Below are 23,570 nucleotides of genomic sequence, written 5' to 3' on the forward strand. Positions count from 1 at the left end.
TCATATATCTTATTAATTTTCTACTTTCCAGCAAGCCAATGCTAAGCACTGGATTGTATGAATATTAGACAGAGAATCATATATCACTTCATTTCTCATATGTGTATTTCTCTTTCCATGCTTTTCTTTGGTTCTGATTGTAAACGGATTCATCAAACCCCAACTCTACCGCTAACTTCCATACCAATGTATATTAGACCACAGTATGTAAAATGAAAAGAATAGATTCAATTTGAATGTTTGAGTATTTAATACATTTATTAATTCTGTATATGAGTAAGGTGTGTTACTGTAAATCATGCCAAGACATTGCCTGGCATGTTATTTTACCCTTGCCATGCTTACAGTGAAGGAGCTGAACAACCTTCCTATCTTTAGGAAGAATTTCATGGTACCTATAGCACATGCATGGTACAAGAATGACTATAAGTCACATATCTGGCCAAGATCCACAAGAAAAATCTGGCATAAACATGATGACCAAGAGGGAAACACCATACATGGATGAATATGTAAGGGCATTGAAACTTCATTACCCATGTTGCCATGGTGCTATAACAGGTTCAATGCTCAGTTTGGGAAAGTCCTAGAATTTAGACAAAAAGCAATTCATTGTGAAGAGCTCCTACCTGGACACACAAAACAGCAGCAAAGTGCCCAGACAACTGAGGGTGGGATGGTTTCCAAAGGGATACATGATAAATACAGAGGAAATGGACAGAAGTTCTCAAGATACATTTTGTAGGGACTGGCTAGATGTACAAAACGGAGATTTAAAAAAGAAGCATACAGTTATAGAAAACACACTAAAAAATCCTATCAGGCCAGGAATGTTTGTAGATGTCTTCCTATAACCATCATCCTGCATCAGAGCCTGTGTGATTCCACAGTGCAAATTTACAAATTTCTCAGCAAAATTGGAAGGTAGCTACATAGTATTCAGGAAGAATACATTTCATTTTATTTTTAAATTTTTATTTTTTTATTTATTATAGTTTATTCACGTTGTATCCCAGCTGTAGCCTCCTCCCTCATCCCCTCCCAATCTCACCCTCCTTGCCTTTTCTCATCACATGCCTCTCCCCCAGTCCACTGATAGAGGAGGTCTGCCTCCTCTTCCATCTAACCTCAGCCTATTAGGTCTCATCAGGACTGGCTACATTGTCTTCCTCTGTGGACTGGTAAGGCTGCTCCCTCAGGGGGAGGTGATCAAAGAGCCAGCCACTGAGTTCATGTCAGAGACAGTTCCTGTTCCCTTTACTATGGAACCCACTAGGAGACTGAGCTGCCATGGGCTACATCTGTGCAGGGGTTCTAGGTTATCTCCATGCATGGTCCTTGGTTGGAATATCAGTCTCAGAAAAGCCCCCTGGGCCCAAATTTTTTGGTTCTGTTGCTCTCCTTGTGGAGCTCCTGTCCCCTTGAGGTCTTTCTATCTCCTCGTTCTTTCATAACAAATCAAGTAATCCAATTAAAAAATGGGGTACAGAGCTAAACAGAGAATTCTCAATAAAGAAATATTGAATGGCAGAGAAACACTTAGAGAAATGTTCAACATCCTTATTCATCAGGGAAATGCAAATCAAAACAACACTGAGATTTCATATTACACCCATCAGAATGAGTAAGATCAAAACTTAAGTGACAATAAATGCTGGAGAGGATGTGGAGAAAAGAGAACTCTCCTTCATTGCGGGTGGGAATGTAAAAACTTGTACAGCCACTTTGGAAATCAATCTAGTGCTTTCTCAGAAAATTAGGAATAGTACTACCTCAAGATCCAAGTGTACCATTTCTAGGCATTTATCCAAAATATGCTCAAGTATACAACAAGGAGATTGGCTCAACCACATTTGTAGCAGCTTTATTCGTAATAGCAAGAACCTGGAAACAACCTAGATGTCCCTCAACTTAGGAATGCATACAGAAAAAAAGTGTGGTACATTTACACAATGTAATATTATTTAGCAATTAAAAGCAAAGAAATCATGAAATTGCAGGCAAATGGTGGGAACTAAAAAACATCATCCTAGTGAGTTATCCCAGAAGCAGAAAGACACACATGGTATATACTCACAAGTGGATATTATACATATAATATAGGATAAACATACTAAAATCTGTACACCTAAAGAAGCTAAGCAAGAAGGAGGAGCCTGGGTAAGATGATCAACCATCATTCGGAAAGGCAAATGGGATGGACATCGGAAGAGGGAGAAAACAGGGAACAGGACAGAAGGGCCTGTGAAAGACTCTTCCCAGCAGGGTATTGAAGCAGATGCTGAGACTCAGCCAAACTTTGGGCAGACTGCAGAGACTCTCACAAAAGAATATATTTTAAATAGTTATATATGTGCAAATATTTTACATGAACTTGGAGTGTTGGCATTGGCTTCCTGTCCTATGCAGTTCTGACTTGCATTCTTTCTATACTTGCTCTTTGGAATCTTGATTCCAGCACAAGAAAGAAATACTAGAATGAAATATTGGAAACATCATTTCCATTTCATTTAATATTGTACCGAATGGAGTGATCTTATGGTGGATGGCTCGCTCTTTGCAGCTTAGAATGATCGAGTTTGTTAATTGTCTGTTTCCCATTGCCTTGTGTGCTTTTGATTTTTTGTTTGTTTAGTATAGCTAGTGACCTGAAAATGGCGTTTGCCAATCATGTTTACTGACTTTGCAATAAAGCCAGAGATAGGCAACATAAAACTGACAGAAAAAAGAGCAGTGTTTGGAGAAAGATGATTCCATGTTTATGGGAACTAAAATGGGTAAATCCTGTGGTTTCCACTGCATCTAAGAAAAAGTGTTTTCATGGCTGATTCAAAGTACACAGCAAAATATTTTGTTTCAGAATTTTGCTGTGCAGGAGTATCTTTCAATGTTATGTTTTTTACCTGTATTTGAGTGTGTGTGTGTGTGTGTGTGTGTGTGTGTGCACACGTGTGTGGCTGATTCAGAGCTCATATCTGGAGGTCATAGGACACCTTGAGGATTCAGTTTCTCCTTCTACCTGATGTGCTCCGGGGAATGAACTCAGGTTCTCAGGCTTACCCAATGAAACATCTAGTGGCATCCACGAAATATCTTGAAAGTATACAAAAACTCATACCAGATTTAGTTTTTCCTTTCATTGAAAACAGATCCTTTTTTCATACAGTACATCCTGATGACAGTTTCATCTCCTTCTACTCCTCCCAGTTCTTCTCCAAATTCCCTTCCCTTCCGGGTCCACTCTCTTTCTGTCTCTCATTAGAAAAGAACAGGCTACTAAGAGATAACAACCAAACATAAGAAAATTACATATAATAAGACGAAGGAAAAACTACCATACTGACATTGGACACAGCAATACAGTAGGAGAAAGAGTCCATTGAGCAGGCACAAGAGTCAGAAATCCAATCATCTCACAGTCAGGAGTCTCGTAAAAATACTAAGCTAATAGCTATTGTATGTGTGTGTGTTTGTGTTTGTGTATGTACAGAGGACCATGTCAGACCCATGCAGGACCTGTGCTTCCTGCTGAAGTCTCTTTGAGCTCATATTTACATTGGTTAGTTGATTCAGGGGACCCTGTTCTCCAGGTGTTCTCCATCCCCTCTGGCCCTTCCAATTTTTCTGCCTCCTCTTCCACAGGATTCCACAATCTCTGAGGGGAGGGATTTGATGGGGACCTCCCATTAAGATGTTCTCTCCAGATATTTTTCAGCTAGGGGTCCCTACATCTGTTCCCATCTCCTGGTGGAAGAAGCCTTTCTATTAATGACTGGAAGGGGTATTGATCTATGAGTATAGCAGAATATCATTTGAATCATTAGAAATCTTTTTTTTTTTTGGTAAATTTTATTTAGATCAGCATTGTTTGTTTTTACAAAAGAACTCTAGGCTGTCCAGTTTCTCACCCAAGTAATTGGATGTGGATTCCTTCTTCAGGAGGGAGCCTTTGATAAAATCAGACATTGTTTGGCTTTTTGTTTTTCTTACAAGTTCTGTGCCACTATTGCTCTAGTGTATTCTGTATACAAAACCTTTGTATAGGTCAAAGGTTTCGTCTCTTGGTTGGTGACCATACTTCTCTCTTGGTAGCCTGCAGAGTACCTTCTCACATCCAAGAGACTAGCACATAGGTGTGAGCTTTCCATGTAGGCACCAGCTCATCTTTTCCAAGTTAATTGAATTGTGTGAGTGTTGTTCTTGGCAATGGGGCCTCACTGTCATTTTTTTTTTTTTTGATAGCAACATTTTATTTTAATAACATCCTGGGTCGTTTGGGTTTTCATGGTAACCACTTGTCCAACAACTCAAAGCAACCGATCCCACCACTGGAAGCCTTGCCTGGCTACAAGAAATGGTCAGTTGAGACTGCATCTGCCATTTCTAAGAGTCTTTATTAAGATTACCTTCATGGATTCTAGGAGGTTTCTGGTACACTAGGATTGCATTCCACCTCCCAAATGGCCCCCCACCAATCCCAGCCATCTCTCCCCACACTATCTCCCTCCACCCAAGCTCCTGTCCAACCTGCTCCTCTATTCCAGTCCCCACCCACTTTCAGTTTTCCCATAAAACCTATTCCATTTCCTCTCCCATGTTGATCCTTGCATCTTTCCTAGAGTCCTCCTCCTCCTCAACTAACCTTTCTGTTTCTTATAGATTATAGCTTAGTTATCATTGGGTTAATAACAAATATTCCCTTATAAGTTAATACAGACTGTATTTATCTTTCTAGGTCTGGGTTTTTTTTCCTAGTTTTATCTATTTGCCTACACATTTCATGACGTTATTTTTCATCAGCTGATTAATACTCCATTCTGTAAATGTACCACATTTTCTTTATTCACTCTTCAGTTGAGAAACATCTAGTCTGTTTCCCATTTCTGGCCATTATGAATAAAGCTGCAACGAATATGGTTGAGCATGTGTTCCTGGGGTAGGATGGAGCATCCTTTGGATATATGCCAGAGAGTGATAGAGCTGGATTTCGAGGTAGATTGATTTCCAATTTTCTGAGGAACTGCCATATTGATTTCTACAGTGGTTGTACAAGTTTGCATTCCCACCAGGAGTGGAGGAGTGTTCTCCTTGCTCAATATCTTTGCCAGCATGAGCTGTCACTTGTGGTTTTGATCTTAGCCATTATGACAGGTGTAAGATGAAATCTCAAAGGAATTTTGATTTGTTGTTCTTTGATGTATAAGAATACTGAACATTTCTTTAAGTGCTTCTCAGTCATTTGAGTTTCCTCTATTGAGAATTCTCAATTTAGATCTTTAGCCCATTTTTAGTTGGGTTGTTTGGTTTTCTATATCTAGTTTCTTGAGGGAAATATATATATATATATAATGTATATATATATGTATATATACATAATTTATATATATCTGAGCATAAGCTAGGTGCTCTGAACTCAGACTTTTGAGCCTTTCCTCTTCTTTTTCTTGACCTGTTTGTATATATATAAATCTCTCTATATACATATGTGTATGTATATATATATATATATGTTTGGTACAGGGTGAGAAGTATGGTTCAATTAGCATTTTTCCACAGGTTGACATCCTGTTTGACCATAACCATTTGTCAAAAATGCTGACTTTGTTCCACGGAGTATTTCTGCCATTGTTATTAAAAATCAGGTGCCCATAGGTATGTTGATTTGTGTCTTCACCTTCAATCCAATTTCATTGATCAATGTGTCAGTTATGTGTAAATACAACGCAGTTTTTACTATTGTACCTCTAGAACATAACCCCCAGCACTTCTTGTACTATTCAGGGTTGTGTTAGCTATCCTGGGCTTTTTGTTTTTCTGATATGAAGTTGAAAATTGTCCTTTCAAGGTCTGTAAAGTATTTAGTTAGAATTTTCATGGGGACTACATTGAATCTGTTGATTGCCTTTGGGTAGGATGACCATTTTTACTATGTTAATCCTAACAATCCATGAGCATGGGAGATCTTTCCATATTCTTGTATCTTCTTCAGTTTCTTTCTTCAAAGACTTGAAGTTTTTATTATCAAGTCTTTAACTTTCTTGGTTATAGAGTCCCAAGTTATTTTGTATTACTTGAAGCTATTGTGAAAGTGTTGTTTCCCTGGTTTCATAGGGCTGATTATTGTGAATTAATATTGCACTCAGCAACTTTGCTGAAGGTGTTTATCAGCTGTAGGAGTTCCCCAGTGGAATTTTTAGGTTCACTTATGTATATTTTCATACCATCTGTAAATAATAATACTTTTAATTCTTTCTAATTTATATACTCTTGATCTGTGTCAGTTGTCTTATTGCTCAAGCTAAGATTTCAAGCAGTGTATTGAATAGGTATAGACTTAGAAATAATTTTAGTAGAATTGGTTTGAATTTCTTTCCATTTAATTTGATGTTTTCTATAAGCTTGCTGTAAACTATTTTACCATTCTTAGTTACGTCTCACGTATCCCTAATCTCCTCAAAACTTTTATCATTAATGGTATTGGATTTTGTCAAATGATTTTTCTGAAGCTAATGAGATGGTATGTGTTTTTCTTTCAGTTCATTTATATGGTTAATTACATTTACTGGCATTTGTGTGTTGAATATCCCTGTATCTCTGGGATTAAGTCTACTTGATCATGGTGAATGATCTTTTTGATGTGTTCTTGGATTTGGTCTGCAAGTATTTTATTGAGTATTTTTTACATCTATGTTCCCCAGTAAAATTAGTCCATAATTCTTTTTTGCTGGGCCTTTCTTTATGTGATTTGGGTATCAAGGGAACTGTGGTCTCTTAAAAGGAATTGGGTAATATTCCTCTGTTTCTTTTTTGTGGAATAATTTGAAGAGTATTTTCATTAACTCTTTTTTGAAAAGCTGGAAGAATTCTGCACTAAAATTATCTGGTCCTGGAATTTTTTTTTGTTTTTGTTTTTTTTTTTTTTTGGTTGAAGACTTTTTAATAACTACTTCTATTTCACTAGCAGTTGTACTTCTAGTTAATTGCTTGTCTGATCCTGATTTAACCTTTGAAAGTGGTACCTTTCAAAAAAAATCCAGAAAAATTACATTTCTTTTAGATTTTATTTTTAAATTTGGTGGAGTTTAAGTTTTTAGATTATGTCCTTACGATTCTCTGGATTTCCTTGATGTCTGTGTTATCTCTCTCATCTCTTATTTGGTTTAGTTGTCTCTTTCTGATTTTGTTAATTTATTTGCTTTCTGTGCTGTGCTGTTAATAAGCTTGAATATGGGTTTGATTATTTTGTTGATTTTCTCAAAAAGAAAACTTTGTTTCATTGATTCTTTGTATGGTTCTCATTGTATCTATTTAATTGATTTTAGCCTTCAGTTTGATATTTCTACTGAATCTTCTAACTTCTTTTGTCCTAGAGCTTTCACGCGCACTGGTAAGTTACTAGTGTGAGATCTTTCCAGTTGTGTTTTTTCATTTCTTTGTTTGCTTTTGGGCACTTAGAGCTACGAACTTTCCTCTTACTACTGATTTCACTATATTTCTTTTATTTTTTAAATATAAAAATAGATACATTTTTAGAAATTTGAAACATACAAAAGTGAAGTTAAGTGGGTAGAAATAACCTTAATAAGTCTATAATAAGCAATGATATTGAAGTAATAATAATCATTATTTTTTGTTGTCTTTAAAATTTATTTATTTATTTATTTATTTATTACAGTTTATTCACTTTGTATCAGAGCAGCGATAGCCCCCTCCCTCATCCCATCCCAATCTCACCTTCCCTCCCTCTCTTTCTCCTGTGCCCCTTTCCCAGTCCACTTAATTATATTTCTTTTCTTTTTTTTTTTTCAATGCAGTTTATTCAGGAACCTTGAACAATCATCTGACCCTGGGGAAAGCCAGCCCACAGCTTAAATAGCCTCTGGGTAGCCAACCCCAGGGTGCCACGTGGGCAATGCAGATAGGTCCACATACATGGAAGCAAGCCAGATCCTCAGCCTTAGCCAAATGTGGAGTTGTTTGTGACAGAGAGCACTTACCATCGGGAAGGTGGAAGGCGGAAACCAGCTCCATCTTTAAGGCGCGGCATTACGCAGCTCTCTACAGTTCCCCCTTTTTGTTTTAGACGCATCAGGCAAGAGTAGAGGTCTGATCTCTGATATTAGAAATAAGTTTATCATATCTTATAGGTCTATATAAGTGAGTATATCCCATGTTTGTCTTTCTCCTTCTGGGATATTTCACTCAGAATGATCTTTTCTAGATCCCACCATTTGCCTGCAAATTTCATGATTTCCTCCTTTTTGATTGCTGAGTAGTATTCCATTGTATAAAAATACCACAATTTCTGTACCCATTCCACCGTTGATGGACATCTGGGTTGTTTCCAGGTTCTGGCTATTACAAATAGAGCTGCTATAAACATGGTTGAGCAAGTGTCCTTTTTGTGTACTTGAACAAACTTTGGGTATATACCTAGCAGTGGTATAGCTGGGTCTGGAGGAAGCACTATTCCTATTTGTCTTAGAAAGCGCCAGATAGCTTTCCAGAGTGGTTGTACCAGTTTACATTCCCACCAGCAGTGGAGCAGGGTTCCCCTTTCTCCACAACCTCTCCAGCATGTGTTATCGCTTGAGTTTTTCATCTTGGCCATTCTGAATGAAATCTATACACCTAAAAAAGATAATCAATTGAGCGGACATGGGGTAAGATGATCAATCCTCGTATAGAAAGACAGATGGGATATGCATTGAATGTATGACAGGAGTCTACTGAGCGCATCTGAAAGACTCTAACTAGCAGTGTTTTCAAAGCAAAGACTCATGACCAAACCTTTGGCAGAGTACAGGGAATCATAAGAAAGAAGGGGAGTTAGTCTGATGGGGAAAGGATAGGAGCTCCACAAGGACCAAATATATCTGGGCACAGGGTCTTTTCTGAGACTGACATTCAACCAAGGACCATGTATGGATATAACCTAGAACCTCCACTCAGATGTAGCCTGTGGTAGCTCAGTAACCAATTGGTTTCCCAAAGTGAGGGGAACAGGGACTATTTCTAACAGGAACTCGATGACTGGCTCTTTGGTCTCCCCACCCCCGAAGGGAGGAGCAGTCCTGTTAGGCCACAGAGGAGGGCTTTGCAGCCAGTCCTGAAGATACCTGATAAAACAGGATCAGATGAATGGGGAGGAGGTCCCCCCTATCAGTGGACTTGGAAAGGGGCACGGTGGAGATGAGGGAGGGAGGGAGGGAGGGACTGGGAGGGAATGAGGGATCGGGACACGGCTGGGATACAGAGTTAATAAAATGTAACTGATAAAAAAAAAATAAAAAAAAATACAAAAAAAAAAAAAAAAAAAGAAATAAGTTGGGACTTTGTACCGATGTTCATTTAGGTGTCATCCACCCAAAGAGCATCAGACCCATCCAATACCTTTTTCTCAGAGGCGGGACCTGGGGCATCAACCCGCATTTAATCAGACTTGCTCTTCTCTGGGTTGAAAGCGGCTGACCCTGAGTGCAGTGCTTAGCCTCGCATCCTGAGCGTAACATTTTAGCTTTTTATGGTAGCCAACCATGCTTGGGGAAACTGTCCTGCTTCAATGGCTGTAAAGGCCTGAATGGTCATGGCTGCATTACGCTGTTGTGAGACTCTAATCTTGCATATACACCACAGGCAAACCAAGGAGACCAACACCAGAAGGCCTGCTAATGCTCCCATGCCCGCCCATTCCTTCAGATGATTCATGGCTGCAGCAATCCATGTTGATAATCCTGTGGCTAGTCCTGCATCCACTCTGGTAGAATTTACCGTGATAATGGCCACTCTCAGCTGCTCCAGCGTAGTATCGAATTCTCCAGTCCAATTACCTAAAATATAGCTAGACAATTGTTTAGACAGATTTGCAGCACAGGAAAAATTCTCATGTTGTATGCTAGTGACACAAAGTCCAGCATACTTTCATTGACAGCCAAGTTGGGCGATTTGCCATAGGGTATCAATTTGCTCCTGAATTCTGCATATTCTTTTTCTATCAAATTCTAGGAAGTCTTTCATTTCTTTATTGTTTCTGTCTTGACCTACTGTTCATTCGTGAGAGAGATGTTCAGTTTCTGTGAGTTTGTAAGCTTTCTGTTGCTTCTTTTTTTGTTGTTGATATACAGCTTTAATTCTTGATGGTCTGATAGGCTGTAGGAAGTTATTTCAATTTTATTGTATCTGTTAAGACTTACTTTGAATCTAATTATGTGGTCAACTTTTGTGAAAGTTCCATGAGATGCATAAAAGAAGGTATCTTTTTTTAAATCATTGAATGAAATATTCTATAACTATCTGTTAGTTCCATTTGGTTTATGAGGCATGTTTAGGTTCAGCATTTTCCTGTTTAGTTTTATCTGTGTGACCTGCCCATTGATGAGAGTTGGGTATTGATGTCTCCCACTATCAGTGTCTGAAAGTTGGCACGTGATTTAAATTGTAGTAGTGTTTTGTTTGTTTGTTCATTTGAGTTTTTTGTTTTTGTTTTGCTTTTCCCTTGTGTTCAGGGCATAGTTGTTATGAACTGAAAAGCAAAAAGAAAAAAAAAAAGCCATCCCAGTGCATTTTTCCTTTGATGACTATGTACTATCATTCCCTATCTCTTTTGATTAGTTTTGTTTTGAAGTTTATTTTGCTAGATATTGAAATGACTGTAAAAGCCTGCTCCTTAGGCCTGTTTGCTTGGAATAATTTTTCAAACCCTTTCTCCTGAGGTTAGCGCTATCCTTGATGTTGAGGTGTGTTTCTTGGATGCAGCAGAAGGACAGATCCTGTTTTTACATCTATTCTGCTCATCTCTGTCTTTTTATTAGGAAACTAAAACTATTGCTATTGAGAGGGTATATGTGTGTGTGTGCTTACCTTCTTTTGACTTTGTAATGTGAAGCTAAGGAGGGTGTTCTGCTGTAGAACTGGGTATTGGCACTGGAGAAACAGGGAGAGAAGAAAAGGTCTGCAGGCAGCCTCATCACACCAGATGCTGAATATTTACCTCTGTGTGGTAAATATGAGAACAAGGATTGGGCACTGAATTTCCTAGTTTTTCTTTTTTATATAGCAAGAAGAATGTCATTGGTGATGAATAACATAGAAAATATTAAATTACACTAAAAGTAAATGGTTCATGGTGATCATTTTATCAGGTGTTCCAAAATTTCCAAAGGAAAAAATTGAACCCATGGATGTAGAAGAAGGGGATTCCATTGTCCTGCCCTGCAACCCTCCCAAAGGCCTCCCACCTTTGCACATCTACTGGATGAATATTGGTAAGTGGTGTTCTGTTCCAGCAACTGAGGTCACTTTAATTCCATGAACTATGTATATAACACAACAAAGCCAATGAGAGCAATCCTCCATATGTGGCTGACTATCCTTAGAACCAAATAAATTTCAAGATTAGATACATTAGGAATTCCATTTTTACTCCTAAGTGTAAACTACAGTGTGTAGGTGAAGGTACTAGAAAATCATTATGTCTCTTGATTTTATTATATTTGAAATGGGCAAGTAGTATTCATAAGATAGGACATGCCTCCTGTGAAAAACCTGCCCCACAGTCCTTCTCTTTGGAGCATAGCCCAGAGTTGCAGTGACTTGCATTGCATTGTTGGTCCAGTATTACTGTTTCAGCTTAGTTCTACCTGCTAAAAACAATCACCAACAAATTATTCAGTATCAACGTTTGTGTTTACTCTTCCAAAATGCTTTGGTGATTCCTGACACAAACCCTCTTCCTGCAAACCCTGTTCTGCCTCATGCTTTCTCGCTGCCCGCTGGGTGTTTTCCTCGTTGCATGACATAGAAAAATTCTTACTTGTACTGCAACGAGAGGAGAATGGGTGAAGCTGCTCTTAGCTGCGGCCAAAATATGTAGCTTTCACTCATCCTAGAATTATACAGCTGCACCCAGTGCCTGATGATTAATGGTGCAGACATCACTTTTGAGGATCACAGTGTCAGAGAAATAGCCTCTCTCGAAAATAAGGGTGATAACTGATTGTCATTTGAACTGAACAGTTTTTAGATAAGCCAAAGAAAAGGTAAAGGTCAACAGGTGAGGAGAGATGGGACACCCAGACTGAGTCTGTCTGTGAGATGCTCAGCCTTCCAAGATTTCATAGTTGCTTACTTTTCACTGTTTGCCTTCTCGCTGCTCTTGTATTAAGAGCAGACTGTCAAAAAGTAGGAAGAGCAGACAAAAAACATCACAATACAAATCATATGAAAGAAATAGCAATGTCAAGGTTTAATGCAACATCGTGAGGAGTGGCAGCCCATTTCAGTGACAAGTTGCTTTTTTTTTTCTCCTTGCAGAATTAGAACACATTAAACAAGATGAAAGGGTGTACATGAGTCAAAAGGGAGATCTGTACTTTGCAAATGTGGAAGAAAAAGACAGTCGCAATGATTACTGTTGCTTCGCTGCATTTCCAAAATTAAGGACGATTGTACAAAAAATGCCAATGAAACTAACTGTGAACAGTTGTAAGTCCAAATAATTTATTCTTTCTTCACTCACACTGAATGCAAATATGCATAATTTCATTCTTCTTGCTGAAGCCACTTAAAGCCGGTTGCTATTTCTGTCATTGTTTTGTTTAACTCTAGAGACTTCATACAGATGATCTAGACATCTGCAGCTGCAGATTCGCAGTAGCTCTGTCTCTGGCAGCCAGAAAATCAAATCTCAATTCACAATACAAATGTGTTTCATTTGATGTCTGCAGGATCTTCTCATTTTCAGTGAGCTTAATAAAGCACATCTCGGGCACAAGCTCATCGTGACCTTGGATAAATCAGCAGGCTGAAAATGAAGGAGACAAAAATAGAATCAAAAGAAAAATCACTATATATATATATATATAATTTTTTTATCACATCAAGCTTTTTCTTTGTCCTTCCAAATTGTCAAAGTTATCTGAATTGATTTTCTGTTTCCTACTTGATTCGGTAATTCATGTCTGAGTTCCCAAAAGGGAAGAAATAATTAGTGAGAGGCAAAGTGGTAAGATTCAAAAGCAAAGGATAATCCCAGCAGCTTTCTGGTTGAATAATTGGCCCTAGTAGAGCAGAAAGTTGGCATGACCATTTCATTGTCTAATTTGGTCCATGATTGTTCCATTTTCTGTTCATATGATGTGTGGTGTCTTCTCTATGAAGCCTTTCAGTAGCTTGAAATCTTTGTATTAAAGTTAATCCTTGTTTCTTTACAACTTCAAATTTAAGCTCCATATATACATACATATGTATATTATATATGTCCATACATTACAGATTATATACATGTATATTATACATGTATAACACACATGTATATAATGTAAAACTGTATTCCCATAGACAGTACGGAAATGGGCATGGCTGTACTTCATTTTGTAATTTTCCTCAAATAAACACATGACTTTCATACTTTACTGATGTCAGCATCTACCATTATGTTTGTATTAGTTTCTTCCATCTTTTTTATTTCAGTAAAGCATGCTAATGATTCAAGTTCATCCACAGAAATTAGTTCCAAGGGTAAGTTGGCCATATATAGACTTTGGGCATGTGTATTTACCTTTAGTCACTCATTGTCATCTCTGTTTGAATCTTTCTTTGATTTAGTCGAAGATTTTATTAGAAAGAATGCCAAGATTTCTGTCAATTAACCTTTTATCCTAGAAGGTTCTATGATCACAATCCTTTAAAATATATACAAAGGGATATATATATATATATATATATATATGTATATATATATATACATTGAATCTATAGATTGCTTTTATATATATATATATATATATATATATATATATATATACTATTACATACCTACACAAAAATTTGTGGTAATCTTTACATATTATATAATATTATGTAGTTAACATATATACAGGTAACATATAATTAACATATAAAATATAACTGTGGTTTTAGGTATAGCTATAAGGGTTCTTATGTAATGGTGTATTACTCTGACTTTTCTAATAGCTCACACAAATGACAGAAGGTTAATAGCCTAACAAAAGGTAAGAGAAAATAAGTGGTTAATATCAAGAAAAGTAGAGCAACACTGGCTTTAAGAAAGTTAAGTGAGTCATTTTTACTTACAAGACTTGTCAGAACAGTTGATAAATTACTATGCAGTTTTCATTTCAATATAATTCCAATTTTTTTTGACTTTTGAAATTTTATTCACTTTTTTGCAAAACATCTATTACAACTTGTATTTTATCTAAGATTCTTTAGTTATAATCTGAATTATATAGTGGACTTATTTTCTATATTTCAAGCTATATACATGAATGAAATAAATATCAAACATAATATGTGGTCAGTTCAAATATACAGGGGAGGTCCCCAGAAGCACATGAGGGTTCCTCTTGGGATACCATTTCATGTAAGCTGACTCATCCCCAACATCATTTTCTTTAAGGTTATTATCTACCTATACATCTTCACATACAAAAATCTTGCATATAGTATATATTCAAAAGCCATTTCTAACATATAAATACATTAAAGAAAATGCAAAGCAGACTGCACATGGCTTCCTTTAGTTTACAACCTTCTCTTCAGATAGTAGAAGGTCAGCTATTTATTTTCTTTCCACCAAAGATAAAGTCACATTGGCATTGGATGTGAAAAAGCAATTTATGGGTTCAAGGCTCTTCCTCACAGTTTTCTTCTAAAATGTTTAGTGTGTCTAGTGTTATGTTGAAGTCTTTAATCCACTTGGACTTTAGTTTTATACAGAGTGATAAGTATGGATCTATTTGCATTTTTTACATGTAGACATCTAGTTAGACCAGCACCATTTATTGAAGATGTTATCTTTTTTCCCATTGTATTGTTTTGGCCTCTTTGTAAAAAAATCAGGTGTCCATAGGTGTGTGGGTTTGATTCTGGGTCCTCTGTTCGGTTCCATTTATCCACCAGTCTGTTTCTATGCCAGTACCATGCAGTTTTTATTACTGTTACTGTATAGTACAGCTTGAGATCAGGGATGGAGATACCTTCAGAAGATATTTTATTGTAGAGGATTGTTGTAGCTATTCTGGGTTTCTTGTTATTGCATATGAAGATGAAAATTTTTCCTTCAAGCTATGTAAAGAATTGTGTTGGTAATTTGATGGGAACTACATTGAATCTATAGATTGCTTTTAGTAAGATGGCCATTTTTGCTATGTTAATCCTGCCAAGCCATGAGCATGGGAGATCTTTCCATCTTTTTCAATTTCTTTTTTCAGAGACTTGAAGATTTTTTCATACAATGCTTTGACATACTTGGATAAGAGTTGCATCAATGTACTTTATGTCTTTTGTGACTACTATGAAGGGTATTGGTTTCTTAATTTCTTTCTCAGCCCATTTGCCTTTTGTATACAGGAGAGCTACTGATTTTTTGAGTTAATTTTGTTAATAAATACTTCCAGCCATTTTGCTGAAAGTATTTATCAGCTGTAAGAATTCCCTGGTAGAACTTTTGGGCTCATTCATTTATACTATCATATCATCTGCAAAGAGTGATACTTTCACTTCTTCCTTTCCAATTTGAATTCCCCTAATCTCCTTTAATTGCCTTATTGCTCTAAGGCGGCTGCTCTTTGGTCACCTCCCCCTAAGGTGTGTGTGGGGGGGAGCCTTACCAGGCCACAGAGGAAGGCAGTGCAGCCAGTCCTGATGAGGCCTGATAGACTAGGATCAGATGGTAAGGGAGGAGAACCTCCCTGTGTTTGGACTTGGGAGAGTGTCATGGGAGGAGAAGAGGGAAGGAGGTCGGGATTGGAAGGGATGAGGAAGGGGTACAGCTGGGATACAAATTGAACAAATTGTAATAATTAAAAAATTTAAAAAACAAGAAAAAAATTATGTTCACCCTTGGAAATGAAATCAAATTGTAGTGTGAATAAAGTGTCTTAATTTCCTATTATATTTTAAAATTACAAAGAAAAGAAGAAATGAGCCTTTCTACTCTGTAGTTAGTGGGGAGACTAATCAATCATTTTCTAAACAGTTTGTATCCTTGAGGATCTGAGACTAGAAGGAATTTACTGAAGAGCTAAATAAATGTATGGATGCCTGCAGTCTACTGTAAGCTTCTTTAGTCTGAATTCTCCATGAAGTACCCCAGGAAGCTGTGTCTCCCTCCCCAGAAGGAATCTTATAGAGTACTTAGATCAATAAGCTAAATAGATATATGTAATCATCAAAATACAAAGGTCTGGTCACACCTATAAAATACAAAGTCAGATTGTCAAATATAGGGCTGGGTGTCTTCAAGAAGTTGTCTTGAATAAGGCTTCACTTTATGAAAGGGGACAAGTAGTATGCACTGTGACATTTGTAAAAGTTGGTAAAGAAACAGAAAAGCACCCACTTCTTAGGATGAGAGAAGTCTGTTTAAGAAGAAGCACAGCCAAATGTATACATAAAAGGATGTGAAGTCATGCTGTAAGAATGATCTGGTACCACAGAAATTTTATAGTCTTTACTGGGACGTTATTGACTCTTCTTTTTTTCTTTTCCAGCAAATTCCATCAAGCAAAGGAAACCCAAACTTCTGTTGCCTCCTGCTCAAAGTGGCAGTTCAACCGAAATAACTGTCCTCAAGGGGGAAACCCTGATACTGGAGTGCTTTGCAGAGGGCCTGTGAGTACCCTGGCCTCTGCTCATCCCTTTTCCCATCTAATGTTTCATATACTGAGAAATCAAAACTTTGCTGAATACACGCTCTTAAGTTACCATTTTTAAAAGTATAATCTCTGTTCATGCTACTCTGGAGAGACATATTTGTGCTTCCTTACATGTAATTAGGGCTACAACTGAAACTAACTTATAGGTACCTGTCTTTATTGAGCTATCAGAAATGCAGGGATCAAAGCAAGCCTTAGTGAATTAAGACGGTCTAATGCTGTCCTTTTGTGCATGTGCATTTGCTTTTGTAAAGCCATACTTTTTTTCTCTCTATTCTAATTTTCAACCCTAGTTTATAAGGAGCTATTGCCACTGTTATACAATAGAAGGTCATGACCTGTGCCCCAAGCCATGTCCAACCACCTATTATCAATAAGCCAATTAAAAGAGTCAAATTAATAAAGGAAAACAAACAAACAGGCAAAAAAATGTTCAATATGCCCATATTTGGGCAGAGGGATAAAAAGAACTCGAGACCCCTCCTCAGGTCTGTCTTTCAGCACTGAAGTGAGATTAAATTTTAAGTGGAGGTCCAAGAATGTGCACATTGAAGGAATTCCAGCAATGTGTGTTCCTACATTACCGTTGCTTCACCAATCTTGTCCAAATTTCATTATCATCTTATTAGATGGTACAAAGAGTTGTTAGAACTTTGTGAAATCTCTTTCCAGGGGACACAATTCCCCTCTGAATGGCCTCTTATCTTCCCAACATGAGGTTCCTGAATAAATTTCCTTTTATTTGGGGTTTCAGTGTCCTGATCACCATTTTAGATTCTCTTTTTAATTTCCAAAAGCCTTTTACTTATTTTTTATTACCCTTCCTGTGTTTTGTGCAAAAATGGGTTCCAATCATGACCTTTAGGGAAAACACTTCACAAGCTGATCCAGGGACATCTCCTACAGCAATGTTTCGTTTCTTCCACCAAAGCCTTAAGGGTTGACATTTGTCATCCTCTAAAATTCCAGCCTTAGCCGAGTGCCTACTGTACATTTATGTACCCGGGGCTGTGGTCATAGGAGCTCACCTGTTTCTACAAGTATCCCCACTGACTTGACAGTTTCCCATCAGAAATGGGGTGGAGAAAGGCACTCCATCTTCCAGTTTATGGATTTGAGATGAAATCATTTTGCAAATAATGGAACCCTCAGCTAGGATTTGAAATGAATTAAACTGCGTTACATTAAATAGTAATTAAGAGTAGAAATAAGAAATAAAATCCACTCTTGTTCATAATTCAGTGAAAAGTTTAAATGACTTGCTTTAAATTAGGTAGAGAAGAAAGTGAATGACTTTAAATTATTGCGCAACTTCTATAGTTTGCACATTTCTTTTTTCAGCCAGGTTGCTTATTGGCCTGAAGTCACTGATGTTCAGTGATAAATTATTTCAATATTTTGGCATATGACCTCTATGAAGATAGTGTGGTGTCTGTGTTATTTTTTAAGATTCATTCTATTTTTATGTACTTGAGTATTTTGACTGCTAGTATGTCTGTGTGCTACATGTCTGTAGTGATCACAGAGGCAGGAGGAGGAAATAGAATTTCAGAGGATTTTGAGCCACTACAAGGATGCTGGAAATTGGACGGGTCATCTGCCGAAATAACTAGAGCTCTTACCTGCTAAGCCTTCTCTCTAGCCTTGTGAGAAGATCGAAGAAGCCTTGCCATCTGCTGTAACTCATGGCTAACCACCTGGTGTTAGCGTGTATTTATAGCAATGGAAGTCAAAGTCTTCCAGGCTTTGTCGTTGTTCAGGTTAACTCTTTGAGTCAGCCAAACCTTTTAGGGACTTTCTCTCCTCATTTCCTGCCAATGCTATCATTTACTTCCTGAAGTGATTGGCATCTGTTCAGAATTGTCCTCCACTTGCAGAAATTCCCCCGGTGTGCCTTGTAGAGACTGGGATGTTGGGAAAGCACACAGGAAAAAGAAAATGTATATCCATGAGAGTTGTTTTTCTTTGTAACAGGAATATTCCTGATGCTCTGTCAGAAGAAGCATTTTATCCCTTCATAATTGGTTTGAGTTGAGCTTTTTGATCTGTCTGGTCTTCCTTTGAGTGGAGACAATACTATCAAAAAGAATTTTGAAAAGACTTTTCATATATATCAAGGAAGTTTAAAATCACAGGCCTTCTAGAGTAACAAAAAAAGTAACAATCACTAACCATCATAGTGGTATTTTGTCCTCTACAACCTTAACTCATGTTGCCTCCCAACATTCCCTGGCTTAATTTTTCCCACTTGCAGGTTAGACAAATACAGCCCACAGAGCTTACACTGAAGCCAAAGCACTTTTCCAGGGTGAATGGAACCTGAAGTTCATTCAACCGTATTTGTCCCCAAACCTTAAGTTCATCCAAGTGTGACTCACATCAATATATCTCTTTAACCAAAGGAACCCTTTCGGCTTAAACAGGGAAAACAGTGAGCAGCACTGTGTCTTCTCTGAGGTAGTTACATAAATTACACCTTTAAGTAAATAATGATAGTAAAAAAAAAAAAAATGTCTGGGCTGCTGGTTAAAATGTACATTTCTGAGTTCGAGTTCTCAGCATTCACCTAAAAAGGCAGGCATGCCTGCAACCATGTTACCCTAGCAGTGGGGGAAGGTAGATAAGGTGACAAGTGAGAGAGCAAGACACCAGAAGTGCTCCTCTGGCCTGTGATTTTATGTATAGGCATGTGTACTGGCATATACAACACACACACACACATATATACACACACACACACACACACACACACACACTAACATTCATAATATTAATTAAGCTAGGGAAGCTTCCAGAGAGACACACATGTTGCAAAGCTTAGAGTTTATAGATTCCCTGGAGATGGAGGAGAGTTAAATGATATTTTGACTCTTAATAGGAGAGAAAGGTGTTTATTGCTGCCATCTTAGTGTCAGTGAGAACATGCTGTTTTAATAATCCACACTCCCATTGTGTGAAATGAAAGCAGACTCATCATGAATTTAAGGATGTATGCTTTCTTTGGATCCTACATTTTTAACCAAGAATCATAAGAAAATTACCCACATAAGAACTGGAATTAATATTAGAAGTTATGAAATAATGTGTATATGTTCAAAACAAAAACAAAACACTAAACAACACTTTTATCCTCAACCCGTCATTGCATATTGTATAAGCAAGTGCTCCTTAAAAATAAAGTAAGCAAGCAAACAAAACAGAACTGACCAGGATAGAATGGAAATCAGCCTCCCTTAATAAACCATGCCTACATGTGACGTCATGTTAATCTGACTTGAGTCATGTCATTTGATTATAAGAAGTAAGGAGAGTTAGCCAAATGATTACTTTCAAGAACAGAAGTAAAAGATGAATTTGGGGATAGTAAGATGCTTGCATTGCTAAAGTACAGACTCCTGAAAATCTGCTTGGGAGGAACTGAAGTCCAGGGCAGCCTGTCACTTGGCAGATTGCCACTTTGACAGAAGGCATAAAAAGCAAGCAGGTAGGAGATTGGGACTCCGGGTACTGCTTGGTGGCATGTTCCCTAGAATGCAACAGCTAATCATCACACTCCCACATGTGTGTGTCTGTCTTCAGTGACCATTTCCTGAGGACATCTGCTGTGTGAGCTGTGCTTGGTCAAAAAGCAGTTTGCCATTACAAATCTGTGCAGTTAATTCTTTTGGACTTGAGAGAAAAAAATGTTTATAAAAAGAACTTCACCTTTGCCTCCAATATAATTGTTTCCTAATAATGGTGCTATTCTATCTAATTTCAGTAGTAACAAATTAATTTGAAATAAGTGTAACGGCTTGAGACAATAATTTAATTACTGGGGCTGGACAGAGCACATGCTGCTCTTCCAGTTGACCTGATTCAATTTCAAGCACCCACATGGTGGTACACAGCCATTTGGAACTCCAGTTCTAGGGGATCTGAAGCCCTCTTCTGGACCCCATAGTCATCACATAAACATGTGGTGCACATATGTAAATGCAGACCAAACGCTCATAAGTATAACACAATCATAAATAAATTTCAAAAAATTAATATTTACTTGGTGCCTAATGGAAAGTTTGACCAGAAGCATAAGACCATACAGCTAGGACACTAGTTTCTTATGTAAAGCAGAATCAAATAGAACCCACTAAGAAAAAAAAAAAACAGTAAGTTTTGAGTCTGATAAGTGTAATCTACTTAGCTTCTTGGAGCATTAAGTAACCAGTAATATGGTAAATAAAATACATGTGTTTTCCAGTCTTGTAGGAGGAAACAACCAAGTTGCCCCCAACTTAAAGTTGTTTATCACAGTAGTCATAAGTTGTCACTTTTCCACCCTCATTTTTATGGGAAGGGATTTTTCATCCAACTGTTTGTCTTGGCCCTCACTCCTGATTTCCCTTCATTGTAACACACATGGCACATGGCGAGGTTTTCCCTGCCTTTGGTTTTGCGTTTGTTTTGATCTGGTGAGCCCATCCCCCCAATGCTCCAGAATTAGGGGAGATTCCAGGTTCTTGTCTCTTTCCTTCTGTTCCCCACAGAGCAGGAAAGCAGGGTCAGTGTTGGGGGCACCAAGCTGACCCAGAACGAAAGAGCTGCTCCTACATGCAGCCCGTTCACTTGGCTCCAGTCCGCAGCCACTTTAGCCAAAATTGGCCTCCCTCATTAGGATGCAACAGGAAATTGTTGCTTACCCCTGCTGGTCTGGGGAGCCTACTGTGCCATGTTGTTGAAAGTCACACAGGGATATGAGCTGTTGATCTCTGGCCACAGGAGAATTTCACACTTGACAAATGCCTTGTAATGTTATTTCTCTGGACTTCAATTATTCATCTTGTATACAGCTTCATTGATTCAGCACTCATGTAGAGTTAGCTCATTGAATAGAGGGAACAAGATGCCTAGGGAATAGACCATTAGAGCAGCTTATGATGAAACATGCTTGTTCAACTCCGATCCTTCCCATGATGGTATGTCCATTGGTAAGGACGATGAAACTCGGTGTATATAAAAGTCAACATGGTAATAGGTGTGCCATGAGAGAGTATTTATAATTGATATTTACTTATTTATGATTCATTATATTTCTTGCAGACCAACCCCACAGGTTGAGTGGAGAAAATTGGGTAGTGAATTACCAAAGTCAAGTGAAACAGAAGAAAAATGTAAAAACGCATTGAAGATAGAGAACATCTCCTACCACGACAAAGGAAATTATCGTTGTATAGCCAACAACTCGTTAGGAAAAACCAGTCATGATTTTCATGTGACAGTAGAAGGTATGTCCCCACTAGGACTTAAGTTTCTACTTCAGAGAGTAAGACAAGTGCATACAGTTCACAGTCCCTTGACTCAACAGTGTGTATGTCAAAGCTGATCATTAATTTGGGGTTTCAGTTATAGTGTGGGCACTGAGCAACACTAAATTAATCAGGCTTCTAATTAAGCTCCCCAAGCCATATGGAAGGCACAAATGTCAGGAAGAGCGCTCATGTCAGGGACTGAACATATACCACTTCGAGGGTAAGTTTAAATGGTCAGTAAACCTACCCTCCCGTAAGGTTTTATTGCATGACATGATTTTAATTATAATGCACACGTGACTCTCATAAATGTGGTCATGATTATGAAATCAAGCACTATGCAAAGACCCTGGAAGGAGATTTGAAGTGTTTGTCACTCAGCTGCTCTGTCTATAGCGCTCAGCTTCATTTTTCTATTCTTTAGTTGTTCTTTTGTTTTTGTTTTTTGGGTTTTTTTTTTTTTTTTGTGTGTGTGTGTGTGTGTGTGTGTAAGAAATGAGAGAGTCGGAGAAATACTCTTACTTTATCCTCATTCCAACATTTTGTGTTCTGTACCTGGTGTTCAACATATTGCTCACAGTGAAATACGAAGAGACCTATGGTGCAAATATTAAATTTTTTCATCAAAAGTACCAAAAGACATTACTTTCATCTTCTGCCACAAAAACTTAACTTTTTTGATCAACTGAGATTTTCTGCCTTTTTCTTTTTAAATGAGAAAGTGGGTGATCGTGACATTACTCTCATGAAATAGCAGCCACAGATATTAGATATCCGGGCTGTGGCTGTGGTTCAGGAGTGGAGGTTGCCTGATCTTGCTGTGAATTTGATTGACAGTCTGTTTCTGATGGTCAGGTAACACTTAGGCTTTCTCTCTGTGGTTTACTTAAACTGTATCAGTCAGATGAATGGAGTGGTTGCTACCTTGTACCTTTGTGCTTAGTCAGTGCTGCATTGGCTAAACTGTGAAAGAGAATCATCTCTCCCAGGCTGTGGCTTCACGAAAAAGACCTGGAAGGTCTCTGTTAATATTTTGATAAAGTTCACCTTTAAAGCTTCAGTTTGTGCAAGGAGCACTTCACCAACAGCCTTTTTGTTTTAATTAGTGGAAAAGAAAAGAGACCCAGAAACAAATTTCACTCAAAAGTAAATATTACAGTAATTGACTTATCTGTGTCCCTGTTTGGAATAACAACTACAACACTTCTATTCTGTTCTCTTATTTGAGTAGAGAACAGGAAAATAAAAATAGGAGAATTCATTTTCATTGGATCACCAAAGCAAAACCTGTATAGGAGAGAACAAAATGTCAGACATTAACATCAGCATCTGGCAATAATAATATATTCCTCTGACAATAAATTATTCAAAAAGACATTCAGAGAAGAAGTTTGAAAGTCGTGTCTATTATTTTAGACATTGTTTGACACTTTCCTATAATGGGGGTACTGTCCCTAGTCCTTACACCTTTCAAGCACACAGACACACACACACATACACACACACACACACACACACACACACAAGCGAACATACATAATTATTAGCTGCTTCTACTCCAAGTTGCTGACTATTGGGAATCCTTCCAGATGGCTGCCGCGTT

General features: G+C 37.8%; 1 protein-coding gene across 12 annotated transcripts in view; it reads left to right on the top strand.

Annotated features, from left to right (window-relative positions):
• Positions 1 to 23,570, top strand: part of Chl1 (cell adhesion molecule L1 like) — a 210,044-nt gene that overhangs the window by 132,865 nt on the left and 53,609 nt on the right. For 11 of the 12 annotated variants that reach the window (XM_021639372.2, XM_021639370.2, XM_021639375.2 and 8 more), the window contains 5 exons: positions 11,142 to 11,264; positions 12,313 to 12,483; positions 13,471 to 13,518; positions 16,515 to 16,635; positions 21,759 to 21,943. In XM_021639372.2, the coding sequence (XP_021495047.1) occupies positions 11,142 to 11,264; positions 12,313 to 12,483; positions 13,471 to 13,518; positions 16,515 to 16,635; positions 21,759 to 21,943 (648 nt within the window). The remainder of the gene's footprint in view (positions 1 to 11,141; positions 11,265 to 12,312; positions 12,484 to 13,470; positions 13,519 to 16,514; positions 16,636 to 21,758; positions 21,944 to 23,570) is intronic. The other variant, XM_021639371.2, reaches the window with a different exon arrangement.

The sequence above is a fragment of the Meriones unguiculatus genome, chromosome 5, assembly GCF_030254825.1.
Source record: "Meriones unguiculatus strain TT.TT164.6M chromosome 5, Bangor_MerUng_6.1, whole genome shotgun sequence".
Classification (NCBI taxonomy): Eukaryota; Metazoa; Chordata; class Mammalia; order Rodentia; family Muridae; genus Meriones; species Meriones unguiculatus.